Source organism: Anneissia japonica, unplaced genomic scaffold (genome assembly GCF_011630105.1).
Source record: "Anneissia japonica isolate Jap-2015-1 unplaced genomic scaffold, ASM1163010v1 scaffold432_len584295_cov189, whole genome shotgun sequence".
Lineage (NCBI taxonomy): Eukaryota > Metazoa > Echinodermata > Crinoidea > Comatulida > Comatulidae > Anneissia > Anneissia japonica.
The window spans coordinates 128,500-155,562 of record NW_022725334.1 but is presented as its reverse complement, the minus strand read 5'-3'; the positions used below and the strand labels follow the sequence as shown (position 1 = coordinate 155,562).

At 31.2% G+C, this 27,063-nt stretch overlaps 1 protein-coding gene across 1 annotated transcript in view; it reads right to left on the bottom strand.

Moving 5' to 3' along the window:
- LOC117112719 (SWI/SNF-related matrix-associated actin-dependent regulator of chromatin subfamily D member 1-like) overlaps positions 1-27,063 on the bottom strand; it is a gene marked incomplete in the record, with an annotated part of 83,152 nt that overhangs the window by 32,028 nt on the left and 24,061 nt on the right. The window contains 2 exon segments of the mRNA XM_033255865.1: positions 14,696-14,809; positions 15,359-15,484. Of these exon segments, the coding sequence (XP_033111756.1) occupies positions 14,696-14,809; positions 15,359-15,484 (240 nt within the window).

Sequence of the window (27,063 nt, the reverse complement as noted above, 5' to 3'; positions counted from 1 at the left end):
TCATGACTATATATAGGCACATCATGACCATATATGCATACAACAGTTGATAGGGTGGACAGATCTTTACAACTTTAAGCAGCAGTGGTTTTAGGATGTAAAAACAGAATATATTCCTTACCGTAGGCTGCCCTCTATAAAATATTTACCAATGAATTTAGGAATATAAAGGAGAGTGATTACTACCTATTATAATATCAAGAAAATACTGAAAAAATGCAATAAATACTCCAAATTGCCCATCTAAAGTCAATTCAATCAATTAGTTTGTCACAGATGAACTTAGATTTTTCACTACAAATTAAAAAACACTAGCCAATTGAAGACTCTTTATGCAAAAGAATACAGGAAACTGTATTATTTTTTTTCCTATTAATTGATTAAAAAAATATCTATACAGATCTTCCTCTAATTAAAGACCTCTCAAATTAAATATCACCTCTAATTAAAGACCACTTTTCTAAGGTCCCAAATTAACAAATGTCTTTTATTTTTATTATTCTAAATAGAGACCAAAGCTGCTAAAAATGCACTATATAAGAATGAACTATTATTATTACTATGGAAATAGTGGCCTTTAATTGGATGGAAACCTGTATTTTTTTAGCTACAAGCTATATAAAGCAAGCAAACTATAAAACAGCACAAGCTTTTTATACACAAGGTGTTAACTACTTTCAGGTTCCTGTTTTTCCTAGTACTAAATTTACGCCCCATAGAACTACTACCCTGTTGATTTATTTGCAGACGGTGATTTTCCTAGCAGAGTCAATCATTCTTTGTTACTACATTGCAAAGTATTTTAGGGTGCATGAGATACATTAACAAATTATAGTAGATCCTCTGGTATAAGCCGGCCCTCCTTATACACAAAGTTGGGCCAATTTTTTTTTGGGGGGGGGGGTGAGTTTGAACCTAGGAAACCCCCCCCCCCTTTAATCGAATGGCAATTTTTTGGCAACGTATGCCCATGGTATGGCCAATTCAAGGCCAATATTTGATGGTTTTTTTCTGAGAATACATGTAAAAGTCATATCCTAGGCTTTTGCCTGAGCAATCTGAGTAAAGTCTGGCACATAAAAATTGGACATAAATTTTCATTGGTTGCATATTGTAATAAAATAAATCATACAGGAAATGCAAATTTCATAAACCATCCTTTAAATGTATAAATTCAGCCTGGGCTTTCTGAATGAAGTTACATTTGACTCTGAGTAAAATCTGGGCATCTTTGGTAACTCTGTAAAATACAGATTGCTACTGCAGCTAAAAATAAAATTTTACGGTTTCCGTCCTCATAAAACTTGAATTTACTAATAATAATTTATTTTTATACATGAAAGATATATTAAATATGAATCGGAAAGTGATGACAAGGGGTCTTTTGTTGGGTACTGTTGTTTCATAACATGGAGCAAGGTGTCAAGTTTTAAATACCCAAAAGGCGAGACAAATAAACGCCTCACTTGTGATATATAGTATCGCATGCCCTGGATGGTCAGAATAATCCAGCAACTCAACTTGACAAATATGTTTAATGAAAATGACTGACACAGCCAGCTATCCCAACAACTAAGTCGTTTAAGCAGACAATAAAAAGGTGATAAATATTTTGCCCCAGGTTGATCCAAAATGTATTACTTTTTTTTAGGGTTCACTTAGTTTCTTGCTAAGCTGCTATTTCATACAAATCATCCACTAAAGGAATGTAATAAATTTGAAGCAATACTCCATCAACATAAACAAGAGCTTAGCACAAAGTCTTAAAGAGGAAATATCTACATCCTGAACCATTGTACTGTAGCCAACATTGTAATGAATCTTTACTGTGTGTGGGGATGGTGGGTACATTTCTGAACTTCCTGGCAATTGCATGAAAAATCACCTTTAACATATAAGTGCATGGAACTCTAAACATTGTGAATAAATACATTAGTGGCATAAAAGGCAACATTAAGTATACTGTACTACACTGTACAGTTTAGTTCCTCAGACATGTGATATGCCTCAATACTGTATGGTCATGATAGCATCACATCATGACCATATATAGACACATCATGACTATATATGGGAATGCAACAGTTTTTGTTCTCTAAAAGAAAAATTGATAAATTTGATAGTGTGTCAAAATGTAGTCTTCTACAGCATTCAAATTTCTGCTACTTTTGTAGTTGGTAACAAAATTTATGCAGAATTTGCCATACAATTGGTCATTATTTTGAAATTGTACAGCCAAATTTTTAGGCATAAACTATTGTCAAAACAGATCTAAATTGAGTTGCAGGCCTAAATGTTAATGGTTAATGTAGGCCTACACATGAGTCTACACATTCCCATCAGCCAATCATAGGACGGGTAGCTCAGAATGCTAGTATTTTAACCTGCACATAATAATGAATAACAAATTATAACATTAACTCATAGAAAAGTACCTTTAAAAAATATCTTATAATGAAAGTGTTCCAACTACACATCACTGAGTACATTCCCTGACCTATTGGCCTGACTGAAGAACCTGTTGACCTATTGGTTATTACTATTAACCATTAATAGGACACTGATCCTACACCTTGTTGATAGGATATACAAGGCTTATACCGCAAAAGTGAAACAAAAGGAATGTTTAACACCTGATTGATAATTTATAAGGATGCTGGAATCTAGGGTTTGGTGTAAGTACTTACATTCCTTGGAAGAGTACTTCTGGTTAACCTAAACAAAGACGTCATTGATATGATGTTACTACTTGAACTGAAGTGGAGTATTAGACAAAGTAAATCATCATGCAAAGCCTGTGCCTTCCATTACCAGGTAAAGTATATAAAGATATTGTAGTCTTAAGACCTGTCCAGATTATCAAATTCTCTTTGACAAAAAACTATTGTATGCCCATATATAGCCATGATGTACCTATATATAGTCATGATGTGGTGTCATCATGACCATATTTAGACATGTCACAATTCAAATAATAGCCTGGGTAGGGCTTAAAATTGCAATTTTCTATTCACAATCAAGGTGTTAAAGATACTGTATACAAAATTTCCAATGAAACACAGATCAAAATAATCCAGATTATAAGTAATTGTACCCTGAGTACCTCATTATTTGAACTTGAAAATGACCCCATGGTGGAGCTGAATTGTGTTTCATTAGGTTCTGACATTTTAAAAGCTACAAAAATTGCTACCAAAGAGTGTGTAGATCAGTATTAATAATTCATCTGTTAATTAGTAAGAAAGGAAGCTAAAAACTCACTTCAACATTCAAAGTACTAAGGCAATTTAAATATTTGAATTATTCAGTAAGTGCAACATAGACAGTAGACCTCTTCATTTTAGGTGAGTGGATAAGGTGTTAGGAAACCCCCACCATTCTCTAAAAAAATAAAATAAATAAAATAACTAGGTCTGGGCTAAGGCAAGCCCTCTTAGCAAGTATTATTCAAGATACCTTGGAAGAGTTCTTATTCTTCTAAAATTAGTCTACCATAACATTAAAATGGCTGATTTTTTTGTAGGGATTTTGCCCCGGACCATGCCCAAGAATCTTACTAAAACCGCTGTAGTTCCCAACACTCAAACCATACTGCTGTCTATATAATCATTATAATTATCATCATCATTTCTTCATACTGACAGAAAAAAAACCAACATTAGCAGACCTCTCAGTTATTAATATGCCTCTCAGAAAGTGAAACGAGTGCACTTTGCAGCTCTGGAAACAAGAATTTCCAGGAGAAGGGACTCCATTCCCCTAACTAGGCATCATGTTTCCACTACATGGCCACTCCCCCCCCCCCCATTTTTCAATCAAACATTATAACAACAAACTTTTAGCTCCGCCTACATACTGTTTTCTTTGAACAGTGTCTGAGAAGATGGTGTCTGATGGAGTTGTAATAGTAAAGGGGAAATCCCAATGAAATTTTCACAAGCCTCATGATAAAGCTATCTCGCAAGATCCTGGATAGCGGTTGCATCATTTACTCAATCTAGGACCTCCTGGTACTCGCTTCCTGTATAGACACATGACAGTATAACACATTTAGATAGAAATCTTTCTTTATTCTAGATATTTAATCAATTTGATATTGCCCTTCCTTAAGGTCCAGTTTAAAACATGTTTAAAAATATAAAAGTAAAATTAAGGAATTATATACAAAAACCAAAGAAAATTGGTAAACATAAGAAGCAAGAAGAAAAAGTTTTATGCTACATCAAATTTTTGAAGGAATGCAAAGTTAAAGAATCAATTGAACTGCGAGTATCTGGGGGAAGATTATTCCACAGTTTAATTGAGTGGTATTTGAATGTTTTTTTACCAAATTCATTGTTCCATTTTGGTAAAACTAATGTATTTTTTGATTTGCTTCTTGTGTTTAGCCTGTGACAATTATCCAATAGTTCATAGACATTTTTTAAGTACTCGGGAAGTGTGTCTCTTACACATTTAAAAGTCATTATTAGTATATTTTGTTCCCATCGTTTACTTAAAGTTAGGCAGCACTTCCTTCAACCATGATGAGCAAGATTTTTACTTTTCTTCACAGGATAGTTACCCCTGAGGTTGATTACGTTTCTTAAAAGGGTTTTACGTTTAGGTAAATACGCCTATGCAGTTAAATATGTCCTGAGTAACATAAGGACATTGCTTCCAAAATTAAGGGTGTAATCAGCATCTTTATATTATTATAAAACAAAAGCTATTGCCAATCACTTATAATAATTGTATTATTTTATTTCCCCAATGCAAGTTCTCACAAACAAGCTTAAAAGTAACTATGTTTGCATGATGTATCAGAAGATGTCAGCTATCAACTAGTTTATAGTTATTCAACTTTCAACATAGCCTTTAGTTTGTAAAAGAGAGAAGATAGCAAGTCAATTGTTCCAAACTAACACAAAATATATGTACAGTACTGTATCTCAATGATAATAAAAACAAAAGCAGTATAACACCGTTCCAAAATGCACAAAGTGCAAATAATATTAAACAAAAAAAACAAACAAAAACAACCTTCTACAAAAAAAACAAACAAAAAAAAAACTTTCTACAACGTTAAAAGTGGGTAATTAGTGACTAACATTCCATTTCAAACATAGAAAATCATCCAATCTTGACAACAACTGGTTCCTATCATAAATGCCATCATCATTTAATCTTTTAATAACATAGGTAGAGTTTCCAAATTTAGATTTTTTCCTATTTATACAATTTAAATGATCCCATTCACATCAGGTAGTTGCAGATGGCTAATTACAAAGTAAATGTTTATAGTTATGTGGAGAATTCCTATTTTAATCCTACAAGTTGGTATTTGTAGCTGGCGATGGAAGCTTTAGCGTAGGTCGTTGCTCCCATCAAATCAATGAATACCATAACATTACACCAATGAATGCTCACTAACACTGTACAGTGGTTGCAACTTTTCAAGTAACGCTCATCAAATCCTACCCTAATGGTCAATAAACAAGTATGTAGATGAGGCTATATGCTACATTATGACCAATCACATTTAAGAGATCTCTGAAGGTTTTTACTTTAACAAGCACAGAAGGATGAACTTGGGGCTGGGATGATAATATTAATTTATAAGATTTATAAAGATTTGATTTATTTAGATTTGTAAGTATATGTGCAGAGGATAACGACTAGGAATTCAAATGACCTATTTTCTATTAGCTCCTTATGTCTGGTTTTGTATACTCAATATGTGTGCCTTTTGTAAACACCATCATAAAATATTAACTAAGGAAAAATATAAACAAATAAAGCAATGTAACTTACTACCAAAAATCCCACAATGAAAATTTCAATAGTTCAAAAGTAATATAAATAAATGTGCAATATATAGATAATATAGAAGTTACTTTCTGTTTCTATCGGTCAGATAATTGAATGGCCATTACCCCTACAAATGCTCTTTCCATACTGTCAATGTATCACGCCCATATACATGACGACATATATGCAGGGGAGGGGTATAAGCAACAGTCGGGATATAGTTACTTGAAATACACCCCTTTGTATCCATCTGGTCCATGCAAAAGGCAGGTCATCCCCCATCTACTCAGTGTTGTAAAAGGAAAGCAATAGATTTAGATGGAACCCCCTGGGATGGGTACATGAAATGAACAACTTATCTGTAGCCTAACAGTCTTCAAGTGCAATTAAGTGTTCCATCAGTATCTATATTCTTATTAGGGACAGCACTATTTATGGTGAAGATCAGCATACTAGCTTGTCATACTTTACAATGTTGAACTTTTTTTCATGTTTAAATCATCTGATTACATAGTATAATTGCTTATTCCCAAAGAAATTCATCAAAATAACTAAAGAAACTCCAAGATCATAATTTCATAATACTGGCTTGGGGTCTAAGTTGACTTTTCTTAATCAAGATTTGAATGTACTGGTTTAAGGGATAAATTTTCTTTAATTTGAGCCTCTACATGCTAAATCTAAATTTTAGTATGCTAGCTTTGGCTTGAGACACCCTGAATCAGGATTTCAAATGCTGGTTTAGGGCCTACCCCTTGAATCAGATTTTGCTATTCTGGTTTTGAGTCCAATTTGATCATATTGTATGTAGTTTATAGCCTAAGCAGACCCTGAAACTAGATTTTATTATGCTGGTTTATGGCCTAAGTAAACCCTGAATCTGGATTAACTGTGTTGGTTTATGGCATAAGTAGACCCTCAATCTAAATTTTAATATTCTAGTTTGAGATTAAAGACCTAGAATCTAAAATTTGATTGAACATATTATCATCAATTGTCGATTAGATGCGTTGCGGCGGTCAATTTTTACAGGGCCAATGACCAACTCATTTCAGATGTTCTCTTCCTGAGACATATTCCCAAGGTAGAGATGTACGGAGGAGGGTTTCTTTAAAAAAAACTCGACCGAGGTCATAGGATGATGATGATAGAATAACCACAACTGTATTTTGACGTTAAAAGAAATACCGACGATTAATAGATTGAGTAATAATACATATTTTAGTATAACATAGGTCAAATGGGATTAGAACCAAAGACTTCAAATAAAATATTAATATTTGCCGCTCATCCCAAAATTCCATATTAATTAAGTAGGTAAATGAACTTATCCATGCAGAATTTAGGAGAACATGGCATTTAGAATGCTAAATATATCATTAAACAAGTTTACCGTTATAATTATCATTATTAAAATGTTTAAAATCAGAAGAAAATAAAGAATAAATACTATTACTATGTACAGTGTATATTTCATGTTCACATTCCTTTTAAAAACACTACCATCCCAAAGCAGTTAAACATTGTTATTGGCTGTTAACATACATCACGCTCATTTATTATTATAGCTAGCCACATACAAACCATTAAAACATTGAGAAATCCTGTCATCATCAACGCAGAAGTGAGGCAACTTTTTTTAAATTAAAAGTATGTTTTTTAATGTATTCTGACCCTGAACTCTCTATAATGAATGTTACGACGACCGTGAACAAATCAAATTTAATTTACAAAATATTTTACACAAAGCACGTCTTTTAATCTCCAATTTACAACTCAGAATGTCAATGGAACAGTGCTAGTGAAGGATAGGGTGATCAAGGAAATGTTGAGATGTAAATGAAGGCAATTAAACAAACAAAAAAAAAGCAAAATGGAAATGACTAACATTTTAATGTCTTGCAGACTCATAGCTATATCATATTTATTTTGTTCATTCATTCATCATATTCAATGTAACAATACTTAATGTAGTAGCCCTTCCAAAGTGGTTGTTTTGTGGGATGTTTTTTTTAATTATCTATGATAAGAAATTTATTAACAAATTATACTTATAATACATTACTTACTTTAGTTGTCTTCATCATGTTTGCTCATATGGCAAAATTGTGATGGTTATCTTCTGGCGAATTATTGCAGACAACTGCAATTCTCCAACATTAAAAGTTTTTTTTTCTCCTGAACTCTAGCAAAGTGGTCAGTATTGGATAATCCAACATACATTACTACATTAAATTTAGAGGATTTGAATACATTCATTTGATATATTCATATCATATACCTACTACCCTACTTTGTATGTTACTTGACAAAAATTAAAAAAAATAAATAAATAAAAACATAACAATAATAACAATAGTAATAATAATAACAATAATTATCAAAAATAATATTTACTTTATGACAAATAAGTGGATCTGAAATAAAGAAAAATAAAACAATACTAGACCAATAGGGAAAAACTTAACTGCATAAAACATGGGTGAACAGAAAATTATAAAATTTCACTAACAACTTCATCTGGTTCCAATGTATGAATAACAAAATAGTTAAATAACAAAAGGTTTCACACTATGACTTTATAATGAAAGAATAAATTATATGAATGACAAATAAAAAGGAACTGTATCCTGTTTTCAAGAATTTTTAACAAATAAAAAATGAGGAAGTTTGTTCTATAGAAATAACCTCAACATAGAAACTTTTTGACTTTCCTGCCAATAAAAATCATACCAAGCATTGTTGAAGTGGCTAATCTCAGCCAGCCTTAACAACTTATAAAAAACACCAATCAACCAAGCAGACAAAAGTCTTCTTTAAATTTCGCAAAGGAGGTCGCTCTTGTGAACCATGTTTTGTAAATATCGGAATCAGTCAAGTGCTGTTATTCACTGCTTAATAACCATAACCAAACACCTCGCAACACCAAGGACAAATGGACGTATCGATGCAACAATTGCTGTGCGAAGATACGTTGTCCAGAATCTCCAGACACCCTATATTCTACACTTGAAACCGACATTTACAAGCACGCAACATTCATGTTTAATTTTACGTCCTAGACCCTGTTCAATTTTATGTTTATTCACAGGAAATTGCAAGGTTTTGATAAGACGAAAAGATAGGCTAAATTGCAAAGACACTCAGCCTCGTCAGTTTACCCCCTCAAGTTCCTTCCACTAAATCTTCACTGATGTGGTACAAATAAGGGGGAAAATTACAGTCTGAAAATCAACATTCTATACACAACATTAATTTCACTGTATGACCGTACTTGAAGTAAGTCCAAACACAATATTTGTTTGCAAAGCTTATGTAAATAACCACTGAAAGAATTACTTATAGTAACACGCATTTTATCAATGCATAAAATATTTACTGACATACATTTCAGCCCAAAAAGTTATGACAAATACATAAATAAATATTTATTTACATATATTTCAGCACAAAAAGTATGAGAAATATATATAGGATTGAATGTACGTAGCAGTAACTTATGGATATCTGGAATAAAGGAGTTCTCGGAGGCTGAGTGTCATTACCGCACTTCCTGGAAAGAGGTATCCAATCTGTGTTTCAGAAGTAAATCAAGGTTTAACCAGTTGTGTTGTTTTCCTATTTAATATATATTATCCCAGTCCACAGTAAATACATGATTTGCCACTTAAGGTTTATGCTCTATCATTATGTAGTTCCAAAATTAATTCAATTCACTTTATTGCTTCATAAGCCATCGAGGGCTACTATCCGCTTAAACTATACATATATTATAGGCCTACACATAAATACATTGAAAAGAAAAACATATAAAATAAAGCACATGCAACTACTTGATTGAAAGGGCATTCCGGATGGAACCAATGTTTAATTCATCAGAGTCAAGATTAAGAGATTAATCTTAATTATCTTTTTTATGTGCTCAATTCCACTTTTGTTTTTTAAATATTATATTCATAAATCACCAGCACTTTCAGAATCACAAAAAAGATTACACTTGTCAAAAAATAGCGTTAGAATGAAAACATTTATAATAATAAATCATTTTATTTATCATTTATCAATTTAAGGAATGCTATTGTTCTCATTTTATTATTGATAACTTAGTAATCAAAGGAAATCAAGGGAACAGAAAAAAAAAACTGTTTTATTTATAGATAAAGATATAACTTTCATTTCTTCTCTGTTCAATAGATTCAACATAAACTTAAAAAAAAAAAATACTGTACCTTAAAAAAAATGTTAATATATTTGAATTAAGTGAGTTTTGATTAGGTCAGAAGAAAATTGCCGAAATCTATGTTTGCAATATCTGTCAAAAACTACAAAGCCAACACGTTCCAACACTACACTAGGACATACGACTATTATAATCAACCATACACAGGTCCACAACAGACTGGAAAACCCCGAGAATTAAACAGCTACGTTCGGTACATGATTGGTCACGTAACTCAGAAATTGTAAAGCAATCCTACCTGAAAATATCAATTTTAGTGATTGTTCCAAAAACCCCCCAAACAACTGTAAGTACGTGGTCAAGATGATAGGAAAAGGCGGTCAGGGCTAACACTTGGACAAGTACGGGAGAATTGCTGTAAACAACATGGAAAGAGTGATGGGAAGACATTTCTGTTATTATTTGACATACGGTAAATTACTACAAATTTTTTACACATGGTCTTTAGTATTGAGTCATAAAACAAGGTCGTCCTTATTTTTTCCAGTTTTCATCCAAATTTTCCACGTTCGAGGAAAGCAAGAAAGTGGTCAGGTTGGTAGAGTTTTCCGAAACGCTTGTCTGATTGGCCAAAAATCTAATGGGCGTGTGGGAACATGCGTAACTGTAAATCAGTGACAGCGATTTATCCCCCTCACAATATTAAACATAAGAAGGGGACAAGTCAGAACAAGCACAATTGAGTTATAATCTTATCGTTGATCTGTCTAGAACCATGCTAAAAAGCAAAACAAAAATTGGTGAAGTCCAATAATCTAAAAGAAATGCAGTGTAAGAATATTAGAGATTCAATCTTCTTACTAATAAAGCTTTTAAAATTGAAATATATTGCACTGAATAATATATAAGTACAGAGTAATTGAAAAATCATCAGTTACTTTAAGTCAGTTGTTTAAAGAGTTATTATTTGATCCTCTTTAGTATATTGTATTGAAATTTATTTAATCTTTCTTTATACTGTAGGCACGTTCAGTACTATAGTACTGCTTTTCAAAATGTTACACAGTAACGAGAAACGTACAATGTTATAAATAATTAATCAGAAGAGTCATTGACGTAAAACATTATGTTAAATGATTTTGGAATGAAAATATTATATGTATGACAATATGTACATCAGATAAAATTGCTAGAAAAGTTGTATTGTTTGAACTAAAAACATAAAAGTTTGGAACCACAAATTTTAAATTCAAGATTTCATTAGTACATTTCCAACCAATGTACAACAATACTACCAAGAACAGGAAATTACAATACAGAAATTTTAGTTGCAGAACAAATATTGAAACAAATAATAATTACTGTAATAGTAAAGAAAGTAAAGTAAGATACAGCAACAAGCAAACTTGAGGCACTGAAATTTCATAATAAAATGCCTAAAGTTATTCCCACTGAATTAATTTGTCAACGACTTTCAGAACTTTCGAGAATTTTTACAGGGACATAAATTATATTAAATCTCAGGTGGTTAAAGAAAGGCATTTTCATTACCCTCCAAATGAATGTAATAGGAATTCTAACTAACAAATTGATCCCCATTGTTAGTCCAAGTGGAATCTAAGGGCCTTTTATGTCACAGTTTATTTTTCTTAATCTCTGCCATTGTAAACACTTCAGAAAATTGTAATAAATTTCTGCAGAATGAAATGTGTGAAAAAAGGTATCAGATAACCCAGAAAGCCACCTATACTAAGTGCGGCCTAGTTTTCCTGCCAAACACTCAAATTATAGCACAATTACTAAAGCACGCTTCGCTAAGACTAATAAATATCTTATTGCGTCGGGTTATGAATGAAAGACGTTTAAAACGTAGATAATAACAACAGTTGACTACTGGTCTTTCTGGCTCAAAGGATCTGTAATATAGAGCGTGTGATGGGGCTGAAAACTGGCCCCAGTGATTAATAATTTGGTTACCAGAGTTATTGTTGGAATATCAATAGGAGAAAAGTGCAAATGTAATGCAATCCTGCCCTTGACCTTGTATCAAAATCAACCTGCGTTCATCCACCAACAATCATTGAACTTGATTGCGAGTCGGTAATCGTGTGAATCAGTTGCCAATTTCTGTCGCTTGGCTGAGCGACAACGATGTTACTGGGATGCAAGTGTGCGCGCTCAGTTCACATTGTAGGACCGACACATAGCACAAGGCCAGAAATCAGGCAAACCAATCCGGGTGTATTGTTCAGGCATTTTAAAATACAAACATACCCGCTGGGAATGGAATTACACAATACAACGGCTAAAGGCAAGCGCAGGCTAATGCTCTCTTTTACAAGGCAATATCGCATCACTGTAGGGGGAAAATCTTAAATCAATACAAAAATAAATAAACATGTTTCCAAATTTAAATGAAATACTATATTGTAATTAGCATATGGCAAGTAATAAACAAGGCACCAATGTCTCCCATTTTTTAATAGAGCAGAATATAGCTAATTACAAATTATATTAGCAATACTAAAGAAGGATAAAAGGGTAAAACATTTTGTAGAGTTATGCAACTCATTGGAAGTAACACTGAAAAACATTAAATTATTATCATTTTATTTTTATTAATACTAACTTATATAGGTACCATTTTACTATTATCAAACCGATCATTACAGCTTCATCATTATTATCAACTAAAAAAAAATAATTTATACATAAATTTTAAAATTAATGGTATAGAAAAAATTGAAGCAATAATAGACCAATTAGACATGGAATTAAGACATCCATTGGTCAATTTACTTATTTTATAAAATGCTTTTTAATTTTAGCGTTCACTTTCATTAGCTACATATGCTCTTTTTTATATTATAAATTCAATTTAACAAATAGAATATAACAAGAAATATTTCCCATAGAAAAACACTGCAACATCTTTACCTTATTCAATTTGTTTATACAGCTAATTTCAAGTTCATCCTAATTTGTTATGTTATTTAAGTTTCTTGTTTCAATAAACAAATATCTAACTGTATTTTCTTATAGATCAATCAATATTGTAGGGTTTTAATTATTGAAGGTATGAGTCTCCTAAAGGATTATAGTATTGTGGTGTATCACAATAAATAAACTCAAACTTTAATACGGTGAATAAAAAAAATTGGATCACTCACAAAAAGTTTATGAAGCCTTTAATAAAAAAAAAACCCTTGACCTATAATACATACAATCATCTGAATGAAGCAAATTAGGTGAATACTCAGTTTCTTTATATAAACAAAAAAACAACAATAGAAATCTGTTTAATAACAATAATCATGAATGATGATCCAAATAACAGCCTTGAAATCTTGAGATCGTGTTTTCGCTGTTACAAAACTGGAAGTAATAGCATTTACATAACATAATTCATTTCCTTTAAATTAACCTATTTAAAGTTCACACATTGTTCAGGTAACCACAAGTTATCCCTCATTTTTTTTATATCTTTTTTTATATACTCTAATTTGCTTAATTTTCCTTACGTGGGTAGTCTGTAGGTTACATTTTTTGTTAATACGATATGATTGATAAAATGCGATAGAAACTTTATTGTCACAAGAGTATAAATGAAACACCACCTCTGCAAATATTTTTCTAGAGATAATCAACTTCTGTAATGTTTACAATTTTCTATGTTCCATATAAAAAAAATATCTGACCTCTTTACTGAAGCATATTTAATGTGAGTCATTAAAGTCATAATTTGAAGCAAAAATCCAATCAATTGCTCAATTATATTCAAACCATAATCCAAAATTTAACCCAATGAAGTGTCAAAATGATTTTCGAAAAGCTGACTTAACATTTTTGGAACACACACTACACTAAAAAAGCAATGAATTCAATGTCACTAAAAGCAGTTCAGGAACCGACTTTTAGAAACTGACCTTAAATCCATGTTAGTAAAAAAAACCTCAAATTAAATTTAAAAAATAAAAATTAAGTGAAATATAACATCCTCTAAACAAAAAAAACAAAAAAAAAAAAAAAATTGTATTTTTTTTCTTTCACATAAAATCTATGAAGTCAATGTCACTAAGTAGTTCAAGAACCAAGTTTTAATTACTTAACCTTACTCTGTGGTTTGAGAGTGAAAAATAGAGGTTAAAAGTAAACTAAAATTTAAAAAATAACAAACTGCACAATACAGATTTGATTAAAGGAATAACATTAGAAAGCTTAAACTAAGAAAGGCTGAAGAGAAGCATAAGTTGTATCAAAAGAATTTTTTTTTGTTATTTTGCAAGAAACATATTTTATTTTTAGTTGAAAACTAATAATACTGTATCTAGTTCAAGTAATTGATTAACTTTTTTCATAGTTTTTTTTAAGATGAAATGACAAAAAAATAAGTAACATACAAATTATTAACTTAGAAATAATTAACATAGAAATTATTGAATTTAAAGAATGTGCACCCTGATTTTTATACTGGATAATATAAATAATATAACACTTCCAGTGACTAGCATCATTTCTAGCATTTTACGCTGTAAAATTATGGGTAAATATTTTATGAATACACTAATGTTCAAGTTGATAATTTTTATGTTACTCCAAATGAGCAAGTTAATTTTAAAACAATGATTGGGACAATATATTTTTTAACTCATTAAAAATGTGTTATTTATTAATTTTATGTGATATTTTATAATTTTTTGTTTTTTAGATGTCAATTATCCTTACCTCAACTAGATGGTTATCAGGTCCATACAAGTCTTTGTCGAGCTCAATCACTAGGCTCTTGAAGAATGATGAAAACTTTCTCTTTTGCTTTGAATCATACTTCGGAGCGCAAGCCTGGTCAGCCGTCCAGTCAAATAAATTCAAATACATTTATAAAGAATATCATTTCTTTTAAAGAAATATGGTAATTTATCATGATGGTCATAAAATATGAATGTTTCCACTTGTAATACTCTGAATTTCAAGCTCTCACAAGCAATCATTCTCTATTAATAACAGATTATGAACACTGTTACTGTATCTTTAAATAATTATCCTAAACTGTAGATTCTTATTTATAATACCGCACCTAATGTAAAAATTGGTTTTAACAAATATTACATACTAGCATCAATTTATATTTTACAGAAAGTTAAGAACAGCGGTGGCACCAGGATTTGCCAGACAAGGGGAGCCAAGATCCCCGACGGGGATTGTGATTGTCATAAAAAGTCTACTAATATGTACAAAATACATATAATCTTTTTTCTCTCCCTGACGAATTGTGGTTTTTCTCCCCAACTGGGCCTGGTGGCAAAACCCCCCGGTTAAGAAACTTAATACTTTATCACTTATGGAAATGATCTGGGATAAAAACATAAAAATCTGACAAATGAAACTTACATCATCAAGTAGACGACCCTCTACTCGAAGTTCCCACGATGCAACACTGCCTTCCTCTTCCTCACCAGCATCTGGTTTTCCAGGATAGAATGTGTTGGAGATAAAAACACGCAGTTTCCTTTTTTGCTACAAAAATAAAAGTAAACTATGTTGTTAGTAAAGGCTGAAATACCTCCTCCCATAATTTTTTAGAAAGATAATGTGAGTAATCTCTAAACCTCTGCCCAGATTAGCAAATTTTCATTGACAAAAAACTGTTGTATGCCCATATATAGCCATGATGTGCCTATATATGGTCATGATGTGATGTCATCATGACCATATATAGGCATGTTTTTGTAATATAAAATTTGATAGTCCACACAGGACAAAAAAAAAAAAACATAAACTTTTCTATTTTTCTATATTGTTTGAAAAAAAACCTGTAAATACACTTGATTAATTTGGTAATAACTAGTTACACAATCTATACTGTAGTAGGATTATAGTTTATGAGAACCTGGATGAAATACTGCAGAGACTAAAAGGTGTGGAAAGAAACTGACCATGTCCCTACCAGACATCAGTATAATGGGCTTCTAACAGCTTAATCCTTTATGATTAAAAATGAATACTGATTACATTTTTATCTTTAGGATAAACAATGACTTTTGTTTATTTTCCAATGCAAAAGCTAAATAATCATGGATAAGCTACACTCCCCTATAAAATTAACTCACTATTTTATATGATTGGAGTTTAGTAAAGCTTTTTTGCAATTTGTATATGCTATGGAGGCCAATTCCTTCATGTATATACAAACAGTTTAAACTTATCTTTATATTTATATTTAATATATGGATACGCTCAAAATAAAAGTAAATAGATTGATTGATTTGATTGATTGATAACTGCTACATTTTACCAGCACCCTCTAATCAATTATTTCATAGTAATACTGTGTATGTTTTCTTTTAATGTTTCTTGCTGGTTTTTTTTTTAATTTCCTTGAATGTTTCTCCCCTGAGAACATGTTTTCTAGAATTGTCTTTGTCTATTGTATAATTTAATAATGTATTTTAAATGTAAATAGAATATGATTGATATATAAGTTGACATATCTTTCTTAACAATAATGCATTCTCCATGTTGAAGTAAGATAAGCAAGAACATCTCATGTACATACATAATGTGTTTGCTTACTGTTTCCTTTTGCTAAAAGCTTATAAGTTTCCTACATCCAAAATATCAGGAGTTTGTTTAACCTCAAATCACCAAGGTACTTTATGAGCTTGTAAAACACATTATCAAGCCAAAAATAAAACTTCATAGTCAAATCACATAAATCCACATAAATCACACTTAACTAGTTTATTTATATTTACAAATAAAAAGAAACTATTGTATACTAAATAGCACTATTTTGTAAATATCAAAAAATTTTAAATATTTATATTTTTTCAATTATCTTTACTCTATAAAATTATCTTGAATCGTGAATCTTAATAGAGTTGTGAAACCATCTATGTACGAGCGCTTAATAAATGTATAAATTGATATTATGGCTTTAATAGTGAAATTAAATTCAATATCAATAAAATATAGAAAAGTAATTATTTGGAGGACATAGCATAATTTTACTTGCGCACTAAATATTATACAATGTTTATACAGTATAATCATTTTATTATTGTTTGTGTCCATAATTATTGTATAAGGACCCTTTATTTTCGATTTTCAAATCATTTTTTACATATGATTAGACATATTTAAAGGATAGATTAAAAAGTAGAATTTGATAGAATTCAATTCAATTTTTTTAAATTTTTATTTTAACACAATTGCATACATAAATATAGGTAACAAAACTTTAATTAGCTAGTTTTACACAAAAAAATAATGCAATATAATATCTTCATTAGAGCAAGGAATTGTAACAGATACTTTTGGAGGGAGGGTCAGTTATACCAATCATGGTTTGAAAATGGACCCAACCTTTAGTGAATTACAATATGAAAATAAATGTCTTCTTTTATTTTTTTATTTTATTTCACAAATGTCAGCAGGGAGCCTGCCAACTATAGAATGGGAAAATATAAATAAAAAATGTTTAAAAATATAAATAATATAAATATAAGACATACATAGTTAAAAGGAAGGATTATTTTATAAAATGAATAATCAAAAAGCTGATAAACACATTGAACTATCATTTTGCCACAAAATAAATATTAGCCTATCCTGAGAAAGCAGACAAGGATTTTGTCACATGGCTTCTGGAAGCTCCACCCACAAATATTATTAAAAAAGGACATTTTAATTGTCCTAAGAGGCCCACATCAAAATTGGGAGGGGAACAAACATAAAGAGAAGAGAGGAAGAAACAGGACAGTGTATTGATGAAGATCACAAAGGTCAAGCAAGATATGAGGCCACATGACAAGAGAGTCCGACAGTAAGGGGACATCAGGGAGCGGAGGTCGGTAAAAGGGGGCCAGAATCTAAAAGGGCAGCCGCAGTTTTTGACGGTTAGAAACAAACAATAATTAGATTGGACACCCATGGGGCATTCGACTGTAAAGAGCAACATTAAAATTGACATAAAAATAATTTAATGAAAGCTTTTTTTACGGCATAAAGACAACAAGGACCTGATAGCAACTTTAACACGTACTTACAGTACAAGTAAATCTTCGACACAAGTAATATTGTGCTGGCAATGTTACAGTGCGTACGACAGGCCATTCCCAAGAGGGGTCTGTAATTTGATGGGTGTCAAGAAAGCTTCCTACAGTAATATAATAAATGCTGGATAGCAAGGTAAAAGTGAGAGGCGAAAATTAAACCTTACATCCCATATTGTCAAGTCGGTACTTTAATCGACCAGATGTGATGTCTACTGCTAAGGGGGCAAGAAAATGGATTGGAAAACGGGGTACGCCTGAAGGCAAAACTTGAATACATCGGGGATATGATCTCGAAAGACGGAAGTCAATTGTACTTAATAGCTGGCTGTACTGACAAGGGAATATGACAAGTTGAGAGAGAATAAAAAGAAAAAAATGATGTTAATTAGATTTGACACTTATAAGTTAAATTAAATTATTGAGGTGGTGTTTTTTATATATATATATATATATATTCTCCTAAGCTGTGGTCAATCAAAACAAAAGAGAGTTGAAAACTGTACTCTCTTGGGGTATAACTGGATACAAAGGAAGGTATGGTGTGTTATACAAAAAGACCAGCTTCAGAGGAGAATAACAATACAAAAAAAAAAGTTAAAATTAAGTAAAAAATAATTCAAAAAAAATACATTATTATTCCTTTAAAAAAAAAAAAATAATATCAAAATTATAATAGGAATCAACCATCTTTTAATTTTTATGTTTATCCTTAAAATTTTAATTGGGATCCAATTGTTTTTCATCTTTAATATTATCCCATATTATGGGAAGTATATAAACTAAATTGTAACAGACACTTTAATATTATCTTAATTATAATTCTACTCTTTTCACAAGCTTTCACTCAAACTGATACAGCTTCATCAGGAGTAGCTTGTAAAGAAAAAAACATATTAGTCATAAAAGTGCTACAAACTCATTTCTTAAACTTATATTTCATGACTAATATGGCTACTCAACAACTTCTTCTAAGTTCTATTGCTTACAGTACTTAATTAAATTTTAGTAGTTTCAGGAATATATTAAGATTTCAAAGTATTGCAGTTTTACTTATCAGTAAATTTTCTTTAAGGTGGAAAAAAACACTCCACTTCAAAACTAATTTGATAAAGATGTCATTTTTTGAACCAGTTTTGACATATGCAAAAAACCTTATTTCCTATTCTATTTTTTCCCATTACAAAATAGCTGCAAGAGAAGATTGTAATTTGTCATGGAAAATATAATTCAGGTTTGAACAGAGGCTGCAATGGCACTGATACACTAGGTTTTATCATTATGCGCTATACGAATTCGGAACATTATTTTTCTTTTCACACCTGTGTACCTAAATAGGTGCATCTATTACAGTGTATGCTTTGCAATATCTTATTAAACTAATTGTCTTTCTATGTCTTTGAATCTTAGTACTATCCAGGCTATTACATTTTATTTGAAAACACATATAACATACAAAATATAGTCATGATGACATCACATCATGACCATATATAAGCACATCATGACTATATATGGGCATACAACAGTTTGTTGTCAAAGAAATTTGATAGTGTGGCTTAACAATGATACCTCATATAAATTGTCTAATCAAGCATTGTATGTTGTCTGATGAGATAAAAATCAGATATTAGATGCTTGTTCTTAACTTCTTATCATGAAAAGCAGATCATTATTGCCTACATTTTTATTCTTTAATTGTATTTACTTTTTTCTTTTGTTATTTCTTTTTATATGACTTTTGATAAGGAGTTCAAAGTAAAAGCTCTATAATACAACAGATACACTTTACTGGTCAAAATTGGGTAAGAAGCTTTGAAGTGGTATGATCTAAATTTAACATCGCTTTATAAATACAGACTACAGTATATAGTACAACAGATATATTTTACTGGTCAAAAATTGAACAAAAAGATTTGATTGAAGTTGTTTGATCTCAATGTAATATCGCTCTATAAATATAGACTTACATGTCATCTTTGAAAAACACTAAAGATAGAATAAAATCAAATTATCAATCATTATTCTTATAGTCAGGACTGTCATTATGAAATCTGTAAAAATAAAACATCACCAAATATCTAGAACATGGAATGAAGGAACAACTGCATTTTAAAAAAAAAAGGATGAAAAAAATGAGGTCTTCATTTTTGGATTAACTCTGTCAATGGCAAAGTGACCAATCAAAATCACCGATTATAATCTGTATAATTTACTAAATGGTTGCTTAGTTATAAGATAAGGCAGAAAAATATCTCGGGGACATATGGCCAAGAAAAAAAGGGGGCAACCTGATTATGTGGACAGGCGGATGTTGGATTTGATTTGAGCTGCTGGACACATAGGACTGATACCTGACAGAATCAATGAACATATTTTCGAGGGATTTGCTGTCAAATCCAATGAAATGGGTCACAAGATTGAAGTGGGTCAGGAGATTCAGTTAACTTAATTGTTCTACTTTTAAAAATTCAATTTTAACTTTTGACAGCCATGACCATAGCATTTCTTTTTATATACATTTAATGAAAAATTTAGCACATGAAATTTAATAATAAAATTAGTAACATTAACATAAATAATAAAACTAATGCCATAAATTATAGTTAACAGTCAGTGGTGTAACACCCTTTCCCACTAGATTTTAAGTACTGTATTAAAAAAACTGTTTCCGAGTGTTTCATCAATCATCCCTTTAGTGTCTAATGCCCTGTCCAGATTAACATGCCTAAATACGGTTATGACGACATCACAACATGACCATATATAGGCATATCAATACTATAGGCATTCAAAACTTTTTTTGTAAGTTGATAATTTACATAATTCTTTTTAAATGAGGAATTTACATTCTTAATTTTCTGAGGATTTTATTTTTTTACTTTTTTGGGGAGTATTCATTGTACGATCTACAATTATTGTTGATTATTATCAAATGTAATTAAGACTGCTTCCTTCTACTATACTAAACAGACAACCAGACTACTAGATAATTGAGAACATTTCTAAAAGGGAAAAACTATTACATATTTTGAGAATTAAAAGTACACAGAAAAGTTAAATTCACCTAAACAAAGTGCACATGGTATGGGGAAAAAAAACCCAAAATAATCACAACAACAACATGTTAAAATTTTTCCCACTTGTTCGTTCATTTAATTTACTTTCTGTCAATCTAGTTATTCTAGACAATTATAGGTATTAAGGGTTGGAGCACAGATGCAAGTTGATGTGGCACTGTTTATGCTGTTGTGGCCCTGTTTCTATTTGGCCAGTTGTCTACATGTTTTAAAGTGTCTACAAACATTATGTCCGCATACATTTTTGGTGCCACAAATTGACGGTTTTCACATACTGGGCGAGAAAATGCGAATTCTATTTCCTGCAATGGTCAGGCTATTTGTGATTCATAGGCAGAGACACGACGCGAGTGTGGACTGTCTGTGAGTGATCAAGTCGGTCATATCATGATTGGGCAGTTTTTGGATGGATATTATTGGATGCTATTCAAGAATGCACGGGTTTGCACCGACCGCTTTTTAAAAAACTTTGTAGAACAGAACTGAGAAGATAGGCTACCAAGCAATGAACACCAGACCCATCATATCAACTGCCAAGCTTTCATATCCAATTTATAGAGCAAGATCATGCTAAATGTAATACTGAAAGTGCTTTCCACATGATGATACATTGCTGGAGAAGACAGCTGATTCTGGTTACACCACTGTTGTGGTCAGAAAACTGACCAATACAGTGGCACTTTAAAGGAGTTTTGAATTAAAGGGGTTCAGGGAGGGACTTTTACAGAATGAAGGTCCATACCTCAGCCCTACCATGGTTGGGACCAAGATCTAACATTTTTATGGCTATGGCACCTTTAAATGTACAGAAATAGTACTCTCAGGGTTAAATTTGAATTTAATTCTTTTTCCCATTTAGAAGTGGGAAAGGAGGTGCTTTGCTGGGTTCCCCTGAATCTTCCCCTGCAATAGTAAACCATTGGTATGGTTAGCAAACTAATCATAATAAACCAATTGGTATGGTCAGTAACTTAACTATTAGTAAACCATTCTTGAGGATGGCAAACTTAAAATTACTAAAAAATGTTGGTAGGCAGCCTGACCATAGTTAACCAATGTGAACATTGTCGGCAACTGTACCTATCGTTGTAGTCAGCACTGGCCATTGGTAAACAAGTGGTGATTTGGTATGGTCAACAAACTGACCATTAGTATACAATTGGTATAATCAGCAGCTGACCATCAGTTGACTACTGGACACATGGGAGTAACTTAACAGAGTCAAATGCACAACCATATTTTAGTTTAAGTACATGTTGTTTAACCACAATATATTGTTATGAACTTTTACTTTGTGATGTTCAAAGAGGCCATAACAACATGCACATAAACATCCACAATTACTAATACTTAAAAAACAAATTATTATAGAGTAATAAAAAAAAATTAATAAAAAATAAATAAAAAAATGAAATAAAACTGTATCTAGCCTATGGTTCAACACAAGACAGTACTATTATAAGCAAAATAGTTAAATTAAACAATTCCAAGAAAAGTACAAATTAGTGGCCCAAGGCAGATAGGAATAGCTAATAATTGACCATTCCCAGATGTGATGATCTGTAAATATTAGGTAATGAAATATGACAGGGATGACTTTTGTCCAAAATGCTTCTAATTACCAACACAATTTAACACTAAAAAAATGTCTACTACAAAAGAAGTCCAGACATGTGAATTAAAATACACAAACCTCATAATCAGTTTGATCAGTGCTAGCATCTGCCGAAGGAACTCGAAATAATGAGTGCAACAATGTTTAGCTTGTAACTGTCGAATTCGATGAAACTGAACACAACTGAATTAAAATAGAACCAAGATGAGGGGAACTCGGCCGAGGTTTCTGAATGATTGGGGGGCATATCAAAGGGATTAAGTGTAAGTCCTTTAGCTTTAGTGATTTCAATACATTCAAATCGAAACAAGTACAAATCTAATCTATTTCAGTTATAAAAGTTTCTGCAACATATCCTCAATAAGTTTCTGTCACTTTAAACGCTTGCAAAACTACAGAGCTATAAAAATTATATGGATTGAAAGATGGAAAGATAGAAAGTACTATACTTGAATCCATTGTTTATAAATAAAACTGGAAGATAAAGTTAAATTCCAGAAAAAATTACGTACATAATTCATATGAGATAGGACTAATTACTATTCAAAGTACTATTTCTCTTTTCTAATACAAAAAGTAACATTAATATAAATTAAAAGTAAAAAAGTTAAAAGAACTTCAGAAAAATCCATTTGACATATATTTTGAGAAAGGTAAGCAAATAGATACAAAAACCAATAGGTCAATGACCTCTTTGGATAATTATAAAAATAAATACTAAAGATAAGTGACCTCACAAAAATAATGAATTGTATGACATAAAAGCAATCTTCAAGCACAGCTAACTACAGTACATCTCATTAAAAATTAGTGACCCTTTGAATAACAACTGGTTACACCGTTGAGGTATAAGTTGCACTATTATTTGAACGTGGCTTACAAGGTCTTACTTCTAGCCCCGGTATTTCATGTTTGCCGAATTGATCCTCTCAATCACTTCCTGTACTATTAGAATGAACAAATCCTAGCATTCTTCAAATGTTTGTATTACTAAACTTGTTCTTTTTTTTTCTGGCCGATGACCCAGCAATGACCGAGTCTTGAGGATGATACTTGTACTAGGTGAATCGTGAGTAACAGTTTCAAGGTTGAAGGGTGTAGTAGGTACCCAGGTGGTAAGTCCTTTTGGCAGGTGGGATTACATGTACAATGTGGATTTTTAAATGATGAAGGCCACAATACCTTACTGGGTGGCTTATCAGCTGCCGAATTCTTAAACCCTATTCATTATACGTTTGGTTGTAGTAAATGTTGCAAATTGTAGCATAATGTGAAAGTTAATCGCATATTTTGTATGGAAGATCAACAATTTTTCTTCATACCAACATTGTGCATTGACAATTTGTACAATAATTTGGTGTAACAACTTTTCTAAATACAATCACTCTGGAATCTCATCACAATGAAAATGAAAAAAAAAAAACAAAAAAAAAAAACAAAAAAAAAAACAATGTGCTAATCAGACACTACAATTCATGGCCAAAATATTTTTTTTTAAATTCCTCAACCACTAACCAATTGAAGAGAAGACCTAAAATTTTACTTTAATCTATCAGTTTTTCCAACTACAATACATATCAATATCACAGTTAGTAGCAAATATCCTCAGTATTTCACTGAAGTTTTTTTCCATTCTTACTAGCACATTCTTACAGAGATAGATGGCTTTCAAACTCATTTTTACAGGTACAAAATTAGTAGCAAACATTTTCACCACCCCAAAAGTTTACTTGTTTACTTCTCATGTAAGAGTATACCCTGTCCAAAACAATGATTGCACATTTGGAATGTAGGTAAGAATGGCTTGGAAAAAATGGCCCCGGAAAAATGGCCCCGGTAAAAATGGCCCCAGTAAAAATGGCCCCAAATGATTAGTAGGTAAAAATGGCCCCAATGAAAAAATTCAGTAATAGAAATGATATTTTTTTTTTAAATCTTCAAATATTTAAATACTGTACAGTAATAAGCAAGAATTGAATCAATAACAAATACAGTTACACAACAGATGCAAATAATGTACTGAGAGATTATCAGAAAACAATGGCCATTATAACCACAAAATTCACTTTAAGTATCAAATGAAATAACTTTACATGTTATAAACAGTGCAAATAAACAGTAGTTAAAGCATGTGGATCAATTGTGTGTTTGAATGACAAGTTCATGTATAAGAAAAGGGAGGCTTAATTTACTTCAACAAATGTTCTGCTTAGAGTTACTTCAAAGAAGTATTTGTTAATCAAATATCGTTTTTAAAGTAAAATGAATAATTACAAGGAATACATTTATTTAAGCAACTTATTTAATTGCATACTTGGTTTCTTCTCCCCGCCAAGTAAATTTAAGCGCCTAAAACTATACTAAATAATGTAAACTGAGATACTATATTATATACATAGTTATGTAAATATGGCAATTATGCTAAGAATTAAAATAGCGTGTAATTGTGAGGGGTAAAGTAATTATGGTAGGATCAAATGGTATTGCTAAATCCCAAAAACCTCCTAAAACACACTGTAGAAAACCAAATAATTCAATTGTGATTGACTCACTTGGTATATCAATAAGAAGTTAAATATTTATAAGAACCTATTTTTTGGTTAAAATGTTGATATTTTTTTGTGAAAAAAATACTTGCAAATACACCACAATCCTCCAACACACTGCGAACCCCATCCAAACCCTTTAATTACGATTGTAGAACTTTCTTTTTCTAAAAAAAAAAAAAATAATAATTTGATGTTCATATAAACTCATTGTTTGTGTGGTTTACCAATACCCGGATTGAATTTCTGAAAAATTGTGATTCTGCTTCCTTGAAATTGGCCACAAATAAATTATTTTAGTATTAATAAATGCATGATTTATGTTGATTTATTGATTATGTTGTTGCTATTTTTTAACATTTAAATGGAAAAAAATAAAAAGTGTTATTCATGGCTTTTTTTTATCTTTGAATATTTTATCATTGAATATGTAATTTCTGCAAAAAGTAAAATGTAAATGGCAATTTATTTAATGTTAGATTCCTTTTAAAAATTAAATTATTTCAGTTTAAAAAAATGCATATAATGATTTTTTTTTAAATCAGTTTTAATACAGAATTTGATTATTGGGGCCATTTTTACCTACCTGTCATTTTTACCAGGGCCATTTTTTCAGGGGCCATTCTTACCGTACAACACACATTTGGTAGAGCAAGAGAAGTGAGATGATGTTGAAGCTATCTCGGAGTACAATACAATTTAAAGGACAGTTAAGTTTTTCGTAAAACTTACAAATATTATCATGTGCTTGTGACGCGGGGTAGGAAAGAATCATGGTGTTTTTTAGATTAACTAATATAAATAAAAAATAAAATCTTTAGAACTACCTTGAAATTGGCTTTGAGGTGAGCATAAAAGTGCCATGGAAATCAGATATTAATGAACCTTCAAAGGTTTGCATTACAGATTGAAGAACAATAATATTAAGGCAAAAACCCTTGCATTGCATAATCCCACTTTAACCGGGTATATTTATTTACCAAGGTCAGCATAGCTAAAATACAGCTATAGGAACCAGCTACATGATATATTTAGCTCCCTACATTATATAATTAGACATAGGAAGTTAGGAGAGCTAGATCAACAGTCTTATCATGGATCATCTACCTGATTGGCCTAAATCAGTAACACCCCAACCATGAAGTGCATGGCATTGACGGAATTACTCAAGAAGGATTAGATGGAGTTCAGGATATAATTGGAACAGGGCCATGTCTTAAGAACAGGACATACCCAAAAGCTTTTCGGTTTCATTGAACCCAGGCGGGATAAACCAAGGCTACTACAGTATACAAATACACCCACTACTTGGCTTTAACCAACACATTTGTCTTAATCTCTATGTGAGCTAATGGGATTAGGGGTTTGTATTTACATCAAGGTAACTCGACTTTGATCATGTTTTGTGTATATTTCTTCCTAGCTTTCTTGTTCATTTCCTTACCTTTGCTGAATTATAATTGGATTTTTTTTAATGGTTTGATTTTTTTTTTTTTTACAGGAAGAATCTGATTTACAACAAGGTAACTCCACTTTGATGATTTTTTTGCTTCACATACTTTTGTTGTTCATTTTTTCTTACTTTCTTTTTGTCTCTAGTTTCTAATAATAAAGGGTTATCTTAGGTTTTGTAGAAAGAATCCAATATACACCAAGACAACTTAATTTCATTCATTTTAAAAATTTTATTATACTTTTATTAGTTTATAGCATTTATCAAAATTTTCTATTAATTATTATTTTTTTTTTCAATTTTGTTCACAGGAAATATATGATTTGTTGTTGTCTCTTATACACATCT